Here is a 12,522-nt window from a genome sequence, read left to right as displayed (position 1 = left end):
GGGAGGAAAGTGTGGGAAGGCGAGTGGGAGACGATTTGGCCAGCTCCACATTGGATCTGACCTCCAGATCGCTCTGGACCTCCTGAGAAGTGCTAAGCTGCAAAAATCAGAAGCTACTGTGGAGTGGAGCACGCGAGCGTGCGGAGGTATGTAAGTTTGTGTGTGTGTCTGTGTGTGTGTGTGTGTGTGTGTGTGTGAGAGAGAGAGAGAGAGAGAGAGAGAGAGAGAGAGAGACAGAGAGAGAGACAGAGAGAGAGAGAGAGAGGTACATGCGTGTCTACGAATGTGCGTGGGGTGTTAGTGCGTGTGTGCGGGGTAGGGTGTCCAGGAGACTGCCGCAGAGGTTCCTTTTGTGGAAGGCAGTGACCTGCTCAGTAGCGACTGTGGCGCCTCCCCCTCGCCCCATTAGGACACCAAGGCTCATCTTTTCCCTGCAGCAATTTCCATCTCCCTCTGTGGTTGCCGGCCCAGCCCCGCGCCGGTCTTCAGGTGCCAGGAGCAGCGTGCAGGGCGGCGGCTTTCGAGTCTCCGGAGCCCGGAGCTGGCGAGGACGAGCGCAGTGGCGGTGCTGTTAGGGTTGAAGGGGGAGCGAAGGAGGCGGCGGAGCAGGAAAGGGCGTGCTGTCCTCTGCGGCCGGCTGGAGGAGCAGCCGGGTAGGCAGCATTGTTACCTGCAGCGGCCCCGCCCCTCCGCACCGCCCTGCCCCCTCACCGTCCCCGGCCTGCAGTCCTGCGGAGAGACGGCGGCGCCGGGACAGCGGGCGGAGGCTGCGCGGGCGCCGGGAGCGGGGGCGCGGTGAGTGCGGGACGACGGGGGCTGGAGCCGGGGCTGCGAGGCTGGGTTCGGGGATGCTGGGCTGAGCGGCGGCGCGGGGAGGATTCGGGTAAGCGCGAGCTCTGTTCCCGGGTCCCGGGACCTGATCCTTGAGCGCAGGCCCTGTGCCCGGAGGCGCATACTCACGGGACTAGCCCGGCATCGGACCCCGAGCTCGGAGTGGCGCTGTCTGCGGGTAGGACCTCGGAGGTTTGGTTAGCATTCGTGGCTCTTATGCGGGTCGCGCAGGTCACAGGAGCCCCTCTCAACGAGGACTCGCCCTTGCCACAGTGATATGGGGGTAGGCTTCCCATGACTGCACACCTCCCTGGAAGTTCACCTCCGAAGTGGCGCTTGTGGAGCGCTTGTGGAGTGGCGGGCTAGCAGTCACTCGTGGTCCCCGAGAGTGATGGTTCCCGAGCGTGCCAGGTCTCTGTATCCAGCCCCAGAGACTCCTTTTTGCGTTTCTGTCGCGGGCTCATTCCCTCTCCCTTGGTGCAAAGCCGCAGTGCGGCCGAGCGCCCCTCTCCCTGGAGCCCGCGCTGGGGACCACACGGTGTCGCCGCAGCGGTAGTCCAAGCGGCTGGCGGCTACGGTTCCGAGAACCTTGAGCTCTGCAGAGAAGTGGGACCCCGGTTTGGGCGGGGAAGCCTAGACAACACGAGCCACCCCGGGTCCGTTCGGCACCGAAGGAGCCCCAGGGGTTTCGGAGGCTGGCCTCCAGTGGCCTCTGAGCTGGTCCGGGACTGGGGAGTGTCGGCACTCCTGGAAGCGGAGGGTCGATCCCATCCCGGGAGGGTTGTCCCTACTGTCCCCGCTAGGGATCCTGCGCGGCGCGTGTGGGCGTCTCTTTGCCTCGACGCGCGCCTTCCCGGCCCAGATAAGACGGCCTCTGAGCTGGTGCGGGGACCGCCCATTCGGAGCTCACTTGCTGTCCGAGGATCCTGGGCTGCGCGGCTGCGGGAAGCTGGTGGCCTTGGGAAGGCTTGGGCTAACTGCAGCGGGAGCCGGAGGAGCCAAGGGCCTTTTGGTGAGTGGATTCACCACAGTGCGGGGCTAGATAGAGACCAAAAGAGGTGGTGGGCAAGACTTGGGAAAAAAAAACTGAGTTCATCCTGACTGAAAAGAAAACGAGTTCTGGGTGCTCCCTCCCTACCCTGTTCCGGGCGAGTTTCACAAAGACCTGGAGCTAGTATTTAAAGAAATTCTGCTTTGAGTTGGACGCTCCGCGGGCGCTGTCTCTGGTCCCCGGTTGTCTCCCTGGAGCTTCTGTTCCTCCGGGAGCATCCTTCGGCGCTCCTGGGCCTATTCTTCCTGGTTTGGGAACTGGGAGAGAAGAAACTGGAAACGTGCTTTTAGAAAGAGGCAGCTGTGAATGTTTGTTTATGTGACGTGACAGATTAAACCCGTGGGTTCTCTAGGCCGGCTGAAGTGCCAAGTCAGACTGTTCTGCGCGCAAACTGTGTGTGTTTCATGATCAAGAAAGGGTTTGAAAAGAGGGGTTGAGGTGGAGGGATGTTCCCTAAGGAGTGAATAGAGAGAAGAGAACGGTATTTAAGAAAGGAAGGAACTTTTCCCAGCCCTGTCCCTCTTTTCCCAACTAAGAAATACTGTGTATGTAGCTTAGCCTCTTCCAGTCCTCAGTTCATCAGGTGGACGGCTGCACCTCCAGCTCAGGCTCATCCGTGACACATGTCAGGAGGCAAGAGGAAGCCATCTGGCTCTGTATCACTTTTAATTATTGTTGAACAGAGCGGTGCAGACCCTCCTTTGAGAAAGCCCTGGTTAGAGCTAGGAACCAGACAGCTCTTCCAGGAACTCTTCGGAACGTTTTTACTCTAACCCTGTGTTGGCTGATCGTAGGCTGGAGGTTAAGTTCCTGATCAGTAAGCATCCCTTACTGAAACCTGAGTTAAAAGATGCTCAACTGAGCAGCAGCGTTCCCAGGGGGAGGGGCAGTAACCCCAACCTCTGATGAACCATGGTTATCACTCAGCAGACTTGAAGATGGGTTCTGTCTTCAGAAGGCCTATTGGTGACAGCTCTGCATTTAACAGCCTCCTCGCTGTAGGGGGGATGTTAAATACCAGCCTGCCTCTGTTTGTCTTGGGGAGATTGATGGGAGAGTTGACGGTTCCCAGACAGAATCAGGGCTGATCCCATTGTCCCTGCTGCCAACTGCCAACTGTGAGAAGCAGTGTTTGCATCACCTGCATTTCTCCTTGCATCTTTGAGTTGTGCGGTGTCATCCCTGTTGTGGACAGTATGGTAGAATGCTTTTTTCCAGTCTTCGACTTTAATACCACACATGACTGGAAAGAGATGAGATGCCATCTATGCCCTTCTTTCTTACCACCTCTTTAACATTAGGAATCCTGCCTAGTGTTAGTAGTAAGAATGAACTGCTTAAGTAACCGGGATAAAATCACTAGCATGCAGCTAACCTTATTGCTGGTGAACTGACTCACTAGATGCTGTTGGAGGTAGGATATTTGACTATTACAGCAGGGGGTTGCCAGAGAAAGGGGCCAGGGACAGGAAGGTACATGTCCCCCTTTGTTCCTTTTAACTTCTTAAAGTGGCATTCTTCTCTCAGGCTGGACAATAGTCATAGAATCATAACAATGCAAGTTCATGTGTCCCTTAACTTTTGCAAGCTTTTATCTGGTACCTCCACTGTGCACAGCACAGTACTTAAAAACCAAAGTCTTAGTCCTTTCGGGCGTAGGTTTCAGAAGACACTGACTGGGGATATCATACTACCTTCGGCCACTCAGCTTCTTCATTCGGTCTTTCTACATACACACTGAGTGGTTTAGTGCTATGCCTGTAAGTATCTGATACAGAATGAATTACTGCTTCCCAGACCAGACAGTTTTTTGGTTTACCCTCTTTTCCATCCCTCCAGTGCTGGGGATCCAGTTCAGGGCTTTGAGGTAGAGGACTTGCCTGGCATTGGTGAGGCTTCTGTGTTCAATCTCCATCACTGGGGTGGGGGCAGGGTAGGGATGATAAAGAAATACATTGGTATCTATGGGACCAGAAGTGATTTGGAGAATTAGAAATTTAAAAAAGGGTTCCTTTATGCACAGAAGTATATAAAATATGTGAGAGTAAACTGCCAAAATTACCTGTACAGTCTTGAAACAAAAGTTCAAATGTAACTATAAACTGTAATTGACAGTGAGTCATGCGGGCTTTAGGGGTGCCAGCTACGAAGACAGCCTGGTTATGCCCCTAATGATAATTATGAAAACTCCTTCTAAAAGCCAGTTTCATCTCTAGTGAACTAGAAGTCAGCTTAGAGACGTACTTATAACTTCACTGATTTAGAAGTTACCTAGTGGTGACATCTGAATGTACCGATGCCATTGAATTATACATGTAAAATCATGACAATGGTTTTTAGCTTTTGTTTGTGTTTTGTTTTTCGAGACAGGGTTTCTCTGTGTAGCCTTGGCTGTCCTGGAACTCACTCTGTAGACCAGGCTGGCCTTAAACTCAGAAATTCGCCTGCCTCTGCCTCCTAAGTGCTGGGATTAAAGGCGTGCGCCACCACTGCCCGGCTAAGAATGATTATTTTAAGTGTCAGATTAATAGTTGGAAATGTCATTTTTCTGTTCAACACTTAAATTGTCAGAGGATGAATATGTAGCTTAGTGGTAGAAGACATCTTGAGCATGTGGGTTGAATACCCAGTTCCAAAGTAAATAAAGACAGGGTTATATGATGAGCAGTTGAGGAGGGTTGCCTAGCTGGCATGCATAAGGGCCCGGGTTCAATCCCCAACACCACCAATTAAACAAACCTTGGACTGTTAGCTATTTCATAAAAATATTTGTCCTTCATGTGGTCACTGAATTTTTTTATTTGTTTGTTCTTTTTGAGACAGGGTTTCTTTGTGTAGGACTGGCTGTCCTAGACTCCCACTAGTAGACTAGGCTGGCCTCGAACTCACAGAGAATTGCCTGCCTCTGCCTCCTGAGTGCTGGGATTAAAGGTGTTTGCCACCACTCCCGGCCTGGTGGCCACTGAATATTAAAAGAGAAAAAAAAAAATCTCACAATTCATAGACTTTGGTAGCAAAGTGAAGATATTACATGTATTTCTAGCAGCCAGAACTTGGGCATTTCATCTATAAATTCAAGACTTGTTTTCTTTTTAAGAGATTTTTTTTTAACTATGTATGAGTGTATGTATGTACATGAGTGCATATATGTGTATGTATGAGTGTATATATGTATTCTTGAGTGCAGTTGCTTTTGGAGGCCCAAGTGTCAGATCCCCTGCAGCTGGAGTTACAGGTAGTTTCAAGCCTTCTGACATGGGCACTAAGTCCTGGAAAGACCAGTATTCAGTTTTAGCCACTGAGCTGTCAGTGCAGAGCCCCTCCCCCAGATGTCCTTAAGTCAAGTGTAGTTTGTGAAGATAAAGAGAAACTGCGCACATGAGCTATTATTATTAGGAATAGTTACTACATTCCTGTTTTAGCACATTTTTCTTACACAAGTCCATGGAAAAGGTGTTCTCCGGTTTCATAGATGAAACATGCTGAAATTGAAGTGAGGTCATCCACCCTGCTCAGATTGCAGCTCGAGGAAGTGGCAGAGCTGAGCTCTAGGGGGAAATGTTTCTAGACTGCACTCTTGCTCCCAGGAAGTCCTGCCAGTCGTGTGTGCAGTGCTTCATGATGTCTGAATTAATGATATCAGGTGGTTCACGTCTGCCTAACCCAGTGTTGTGGGATCCACTCGTGACTGCAAGTTGAGGCCCTAACAGCAGTGACATGAGTGGATAATTAGAGCCAGAAAAGTCATGTCACACCCTGGAATACTATTAATGCCTTCTGTGGGTTTCCTTCACTCCCTTGCTCACCTGGCTCCTTATGAGAAGAAATAAAGTTATATTGATTCTGCTTTGAATTGGGTTAGTAATGACCAGTACATAGCCAAAACCAAACATCTGTAGGTCCATGGACATACAAATCTTCAAGACAAGTGAGTTGTACGTTAAGGGCTAGACGTGTGGTGAGCTTGACAAGGCAGTGTGTCCTTGTACATCTCCTTTACGAACAGTGTCACAGAGGCAGAAGAGAGGTAGGTGACAAGTTTCAGACCTCTGAAGAATGGCTTTTCTAGACTCCAAGGTGACAGCATCTGAAGAGGTGATGGAGTCGTTTAATGTACTGTAATTTTGTAGTGAAAATGGAAGCCTAGTGCGGTGATGTAACATGTCTGGCACCCGTTCCTCTAGTTGGGGGAAGCACATCAACCTGTGGAACAGGAACATGGTGACCCTGGCTCCAGGGAAACAAGCTAGGCCATTCTTGTCTTCTGTAAGTGCCCTATCTGCTCGCTTCAACATGGAAGAGGCCTTTTGACCCAGTGATCGGTGAAAACATGTCCAGACTGGAAAAAGGCAGGGTCACTAAGCACCTAACGCTTCAACAATTTGGGCGGTTTCCCCAAGGTATACATCGTCCAAGAAAGCCAGGAAGCTCTTGGTGAACAAGTAGTTTATTCATAAAGGGAACGCTCCTGAAACTATAGCAGGCACTGCTTCATTGATTAATGGGAGATTTCCAAATTGGTTTTACTGCTGATTCGTTGGCAGTTTTTTTCCAGTAGCAAAATGTAGCTTGGATTGAGAACGACCTGTGTTTGTTACGGTGTGCTTTGAGATGTCCTCTTGACCCAAATATCTAACCATTGGGCCAGCAGACCCTGGCCTCTGAAGGAAAAGCTAGTGTGAGAATGTTTACCAGCACTGACTTTAAGCTTGTTCCATCTTCGCAGGTCTGGAAGCTGACATGCAGCTCAGTTGCCTTCTCTTCAGGCAGCAGACTTATGAGCCAAGAAGTACGACTAGAGTTTGATGTTTGTGTCTGCTTCTCCAAGGTTGAGGAATTAGCTCCTTAGAAGGCAACAGTACTATGCATGTTATGAATTGTGTCTCCCTGGCCGGCGATAAAGAAAATGGGACTCTTGCCACAGCAGCTGCATTCATGACTGGGCAGACGTCACCCTCTGCATCTCCTCCACCTCCTCCTCCACCACCTCCACCTCCACCTTGTCCACATTCAGGGGAGGGCTTTCCCCCCTCCCCTCCTCCTCCTCTGCCACCTCCACTTCCTGGGGGACCTCCTGTCCCCCCTCCTCCTCCTCCAGGACTACCCCCAGTTTCTTACCTGAATGGCTACAGTTCCCTGGGTAAGAAGAAACGAATGCGAAGCTTTTTCTGGAAAACCATTCCAGAGGAGCAAGTTCGAGGCAAGACCAACATCTGGACCTTAGCAGCCAAACAACAGCATCACTACCAGATCGACAAGAAGACCATTGAGGAGCTTTTTGGGCAACAAGAAGACACCTCCAAGGCTTCTCTCCCCAAGAGAGGGGGAGCTTTGAACTCGTCCTTCAGAGATGCCCGGGAAGAGGTAAGACTGCAGGATGACATGAGAGGATGGGAGGGGCCGAGACCTGTGGTCATGCTGCTCTGTGTTGGCAGTTCGTGTTTCAGATCATTTGGTAAATTTCACTGGGAAATGAGAGCACGCAAGCTAGATTGTGCTCCGGAAGCCACAGAAAGGGCCTGCAGGATGAGCTGGGGCTGAACAGTCAAAGTGTAGGGAGTGTGCGTGCAGGATACTCCCAGGCATCCCCATGGATTATGACCTCATACAGAGAACACATAAGTTGGGGCCGCTTAAGTTGGCTCTGGCCTCTCAGCACCACCCTGTTGCTAGCGAATCTGCTGTCAGGGAGAGAAGTTCAGCTGGAACCTAGGTTTTGTTGTCTCCCCTGGGACAGAAGGCTGAACCCCAGAACCCTGCTATCGGGAAGAGCTGCAGCCATCTGGGATCAAATGCCTTTTGTTAAGAGACATAAGTACAAGACCGAGACTGCTTTGGGATTCCTTCCCCTGCAGTGTGCCCTCAGCATGTGTTTTGAGATGGCCCCCATGCCTCAGATCTCTGAATTAAGTCACTGCCTTTGTGGAGATGGATTTCTAAAGAGCCAAACTGTCAAGCTATTTTCAGACAGATTTTATATGGAGCCTGTTTCCAGTTAACACTAAATGTGCTGCTTTGAAGGAGGATAACAGTTGTTCAGTTACCAAACACATATACAACTCTATGTGGATCCTTTGTTTGTTTGTTTGTTTTAATCTGTTGGAAAGGAGCAGAGAAAATAGGTCATTGATGGAGCTGCCTAGATAAGAAAGTGGGCAGGGCCCTGGGGTGAAGCATTTGCTCCATGCATTATTGAATTCTTGAGCCAACAGTATTGACCTCTTTTCCAGCCTCAGGAACATGTTAACTCCTTCCACCAGGCACCCCGAGTGCCCTCCTGAAATTACTAAGCACATTCTTAGGAAATACAGGGACCACAGGGACCACAGTTGTTGTGACAAATGAACTGTAAAGTGAATTGGAAAAGGGAGTCATTTGGAGAAACTACCGAGTCCTTAAGTACTGGTCACAGGCTTTTCTGTCTGTCCCTTCATTTGGTCAGATGTCCTTTTAGTACTGGAAGAGACTGTCATTTCCTTAATGCCCTGGCCTTGGACCAACTCCCAACAGAGGTGTCTGATTGAGCAGCAGGTCTCATCTCACCCTTGTCCCCTGATTCTCCCTGCTAGGATGATTGGACAGGTGTGTGTAGACTTGGGGCATATGTCTCAGAGAAACATCTAGAACAAGAATAAGAAGAGGTTCGTCTTAGTGTGCCCCTGGGGAGACAGCCCTCAGTTGAGAGAAGTAGCTGCCTATAGGAGTTGGGAAAATGTAAGGGTGTTAAGAACCACTTAGTACTTTTCCAGCTGAAAGCTGGAGAGCAGGCTGGGGCCCTTGAGAGACGAAGCCAGCAGGCAGGGCTGTGAATTGTTCTCAGTCATAACAGAAACAGAAGAATCCCTATCTGGGCCAGATCCAAAGTTCAGGAGAGAATGTCTCTCTGTTCAACTTCTTCCATCTCTGCAGCCTAGATCATAGACTTTTATGTTTTTTTCTTTAACTTCCTTTTTTAAAGAGTTATTTTAAAATAGTATGAGTGTTCATTTGAATTGAGGGTTGCTCACGTGCTACAGTGTGTGGGTGGGGGTCAGAAGGCCCCTCTGTTGGTTCTTGCCTTTTATCTTCGTTGAGATGGGGGTCACTCTTATTAACCACAGCCTTAACCACAACCTAATGCCAGCTGAGCTGGCCCATGAGCTTCCAGAGATTTCCCTGTCTCAGCTTCCCACCTTCACACAGGAGTGCTGGCATTGGAAACTTGTGGTACTGCAGTGCTGTTTTCTGTATGGGTTCTGAGGATGATCAAGATGGCAGATGGTCAGGTCATCCTCCTTGTTGGGCAAACACTTTACCCGCTGAGCTATCTCCCTAGCTCTAAAGAATTAGTTTTAATTTTGTAAAAGATTTATTCATTTGATTTTTATGTGTGCGAGGGCTTTGCTCACATGCGTGTCTGTGTACCACGTGTGTACAGTGCCCTTGGAAGAAGGCATTGGAAGAAACTGGAGTCAACAGATGGTTATGAGCTATTGTGTGGGTGCTCACCAAACCTGGGTCCTCTATATGAGCAGCAAGCACCCCTAACCACTGAACTATCTCTTTAGCCCATGTTGTTGCTGTTGTTTAGATGCTGAGGGTGGAATCCAGGGCATTGCATATGTGAGGCAAGTGTTCTAATATTGAGCTGAACCCCCAACCCTAAATGTATATACTTCAATGTAAATTACACAGAAAATGTTCTACCTTAATGGTTTCTAGTGCATCCATATTGAGGTGCAAAGACCACCATTCATCTCCAGAGCTCTTTCACCCTGCAAAACAAGGACTTCCCATTCCCCCTCCCTCTGGCCCTTGGCAGGTCCATTTTTCTTTCTGTCTCTGTAAATTTTATTACTCCAGGAACTCCATTTGTTTTTTCGCGGCTGATTTATTCCTCTTCACCTGATGTCCTCGAGGTTCATCCAAGCTGTAGCATGTGTCAGAGACAAATCCCCACAAGATCCCTCTGTGTTTTTATACCACGTTGTGCTATCAACTCCTCCATCCTTAGATAGTTGGGCTGCCTTTACTGTTTATGAATGATACTGCTGTGAGCCCAGGGCAGAGGTAGTACTTTTAGCACATACGGGTCTGACTCCAAGGGATAGCATGTTAAAAAATTAACATGGCCGAGCGCCAAGAGATGATCCAACCCGTCAGCTCTCCACTATGCAGGAATAAGGAGTTTAGATTGGTCCTCTGAAGTTCATGCTAGTTGACGTTGCCACCTAAGAGATTATTGGGGGCTATTATTTTTTTTCTACCTTACCTTCAGCATGGCCGGAAGTATTAGAAGTGTCTTTCTTGTGGAAATAGCCTGGTGTGTGCCATCTTCTTTCCTGAGTGGAACTTCTACAGAAGCTATAGTTCAGCAGGGCTACTCTCTGACAAAGATCAGCCATAAATCTTCCAGCTCACCCTGCAGTGAGTGGAGTCCAGGGTCAAAAGCAATAGTCCTCACCCTCTGTCCAGGTGCCCTGGAGAACATGCTGAACAGTGTGTTCTTCGGAGGGCCTGCTCCTGAACCCAGACAACAGGCCATAATCCTGGAAATTCAGACATGCAGTGGAGCAGGTTGGTTCCCTTGTCATATAATAAACTCGCATAGAAATTGCTTGATATTATATGACTGGCTTTTTTGTTTTAAAGGGCTTATAGCGCACTACTAGAAAGTTCCATTGTGCTCCAGAGGAAGAATTTGCTGGAGGGTAGGGAAGATGTTGGTTTCGGAATGCCAGGCATAGAAAGAGCAGCACTTAAAATAGTAAATTGGGGGAAGGAGGTTATGAAACGCTACCATCCTTGTATCCTTGTTACTGAAAATTAACTTGGGAGATCACAGATGTGATGGTGTCATAGTAATTAAGCAGTAATAAAGCAATTGGAGATATACTGATATAGGCTGGGCTTCTAATAAAAGGTTCAGCTCAGACTTCCTTTCACAGTCCACTGATGCCATCCAAGAGATATTTCAGGTTCCTGTCCATCCACTACAGATGTCTCCAGTCCTTAACACCAGAGTTAGTCGTCTGTCTCCAACATACTGGTCTTAGTTGGATTTCTGTCTCCCTTTATAATCTGAGCAATTCTTTTAAACATATTTTATATTTTTAATGTTTTTATTAATTAATTAATTTATTAATTAAACATTAAAATTTATATATTTTAATGTTTATTTATATTTTTAATGTTTATTTATGTTTGTTTATTTATCGTATGTATTTGCTTGTCGTGTGTGTGTGTGTGTGTGTGTGTGTGTGTGTGCACCACATACATAAAGGAGCACTCAGAGACCAGAAGAGGGATTCAGACCCCTGTGGGGGCTGGGAACTGAACCTGGGTCCTCTGCTAGAGCAATAAGTGCTCTTAACCACTGAGCCATCTCTTTAGCCCCTTGCGTGACTCTTAAGGGTAACATTATGGTTTATGGTTTATCAAGTTGGTGAATTCTAAAGAAAACAAAAGGAGAAACAAACAGAACAGACCCAGGGTGAAGGATCCATTTTCCTAGGTGAAGACAGATCAGAATGGGGCTCTCCAGCTGTCATTCACTGTGGTGACTGTGAGTGAATATTGACACAGTATAGATGGTGAACCGGAAGGAGAGGATGGGAGTGAGAGGAAGAGGGAAGGGGAGGAGCTAGGAGCAGGAAGGGAGGCTCCAAGAATGATGGCTTTTTCTGGATCTGTGAGCAACACTGCTTCATCCTCCCACGCTCTCATTTGGGAACCAGTCATTCCCCTGTAATCATGATTACATTCCCATTATGACCTGACATTCTGGGACGTGCTCACAATCCAGAACTGTAAAACTAGATAGTGTGCTGATTAAAACAATACATATACTTCAGGTTTCTCCACTCCTCATAAAATAAGGGGTTCCAATAGGTAGCCAACCAAAGCTAAAACAATGGAAAACTGTCAGAGACCAAAGAGACATGAAGCCTGTACTGAAAGGAAGAAGATCTAAAATTGTTTTGCTTTTCAGGTTTTAAATAGGGTGAAAGTAGCCACTGGTTCAGGTGACCAACATATGTAAGAACGCCCCCTTTGACAAGGTGAAGTGAAAGTGGTTTTCAGGGTTGAGACTTGGCTCAACAGGAGACAGCTTACTTAGCAACACTAAGGCCAGCATTCAACACCAGCACCAGGAAATCAAAACCCCAAACTACAAAACCCAAAACACACCAGCAAGGAAACACACCAAGTGAATTAAAGGTTTATTCCTTCCACCTTGAAAACATGCTAAATGAAATAATTCCACCACGAAGGGGAATTCTAGTTCTGCCTATAAGAGGGACCTAAAGGCCTGGAGAGATAGGTTAGTCAATAAAGTGCTTGCCTCAAAAGCACAAGGACCTGAGTTTAATCCCCAGGACCCACATAAAGATGCAGAGTGTGGTGATATATGCTCGTGATCCTAACACTGGGGAGGTGGAGACAGTTGGGTCTCTGGGGCTCACAGGCTTGTCAGTCTAGCCTAACTGGTGACTTCTAGGCCAGTGACAGACTTGAGTCTCAAAGGAGGTGAGCAGTGTTCCTACTAATGACTCAGACAGTTGTTTTCTGGTCTACACATGTGCATACCAGTGCACATAAACATAAACACACACACACACACAACTTTAAAAAATAGAAAAAGAGGATGGAAATATCAT

General features: G+C 48.2%; 1 protein-coding gene across 2 annotated transcripts in view; it reads left to right on the top strand.

Annotated features, from left to right (window-relative positions):
- Positions 1-15: 15 nt before the first annotated feature.
- Positions 16-12,522, top strand: part of Fhdc1 (FH2 domain containing 1) — a 40,117-nt gene continuing 27,610 nt past the window's right edge. The window contains exons 1-3 of one of the 2 annotated variants that reach the window (XM_076932590.1): positions 16-146; positions 438-795; positions 6,609-7,246. In XM_076932590.1, coding sequence (XP_076788705.1) covers positions 6,746-7,246 — 501 coding nt within the window. In that variant the 5' untranslated portion in view covers positions 16-146; positions 438-795; positions 6,609-6,745. Of the gene's footprint in view, positions 147-437; positions 1,844-6,608; positions 7,247-12,522 lie in introns of both variants that reach the window. The other variant, XM_034500965.2, reaches the window with a different exon arrangement.

This window comes from Arvicanthis niloticus, chromosome 4 (assembly GCF_011762505.2).
Source record: "Arvicanthis niloticus isolate mArvNil1 chromosome 4, mArvNil1.pat.X, whole genome shotgun sequence".
NCBI lineage: Eukaryota > Metazoa > Chordata > Mammalia > Rodentia > Muridae > Arvicanthis > Arvicanthis niloticus.
The sequence above is the reverse complement of the archived record's forward strand: the minus strand, read 5'-3'. Positions and strand labels throughout refer to the sequence as shown.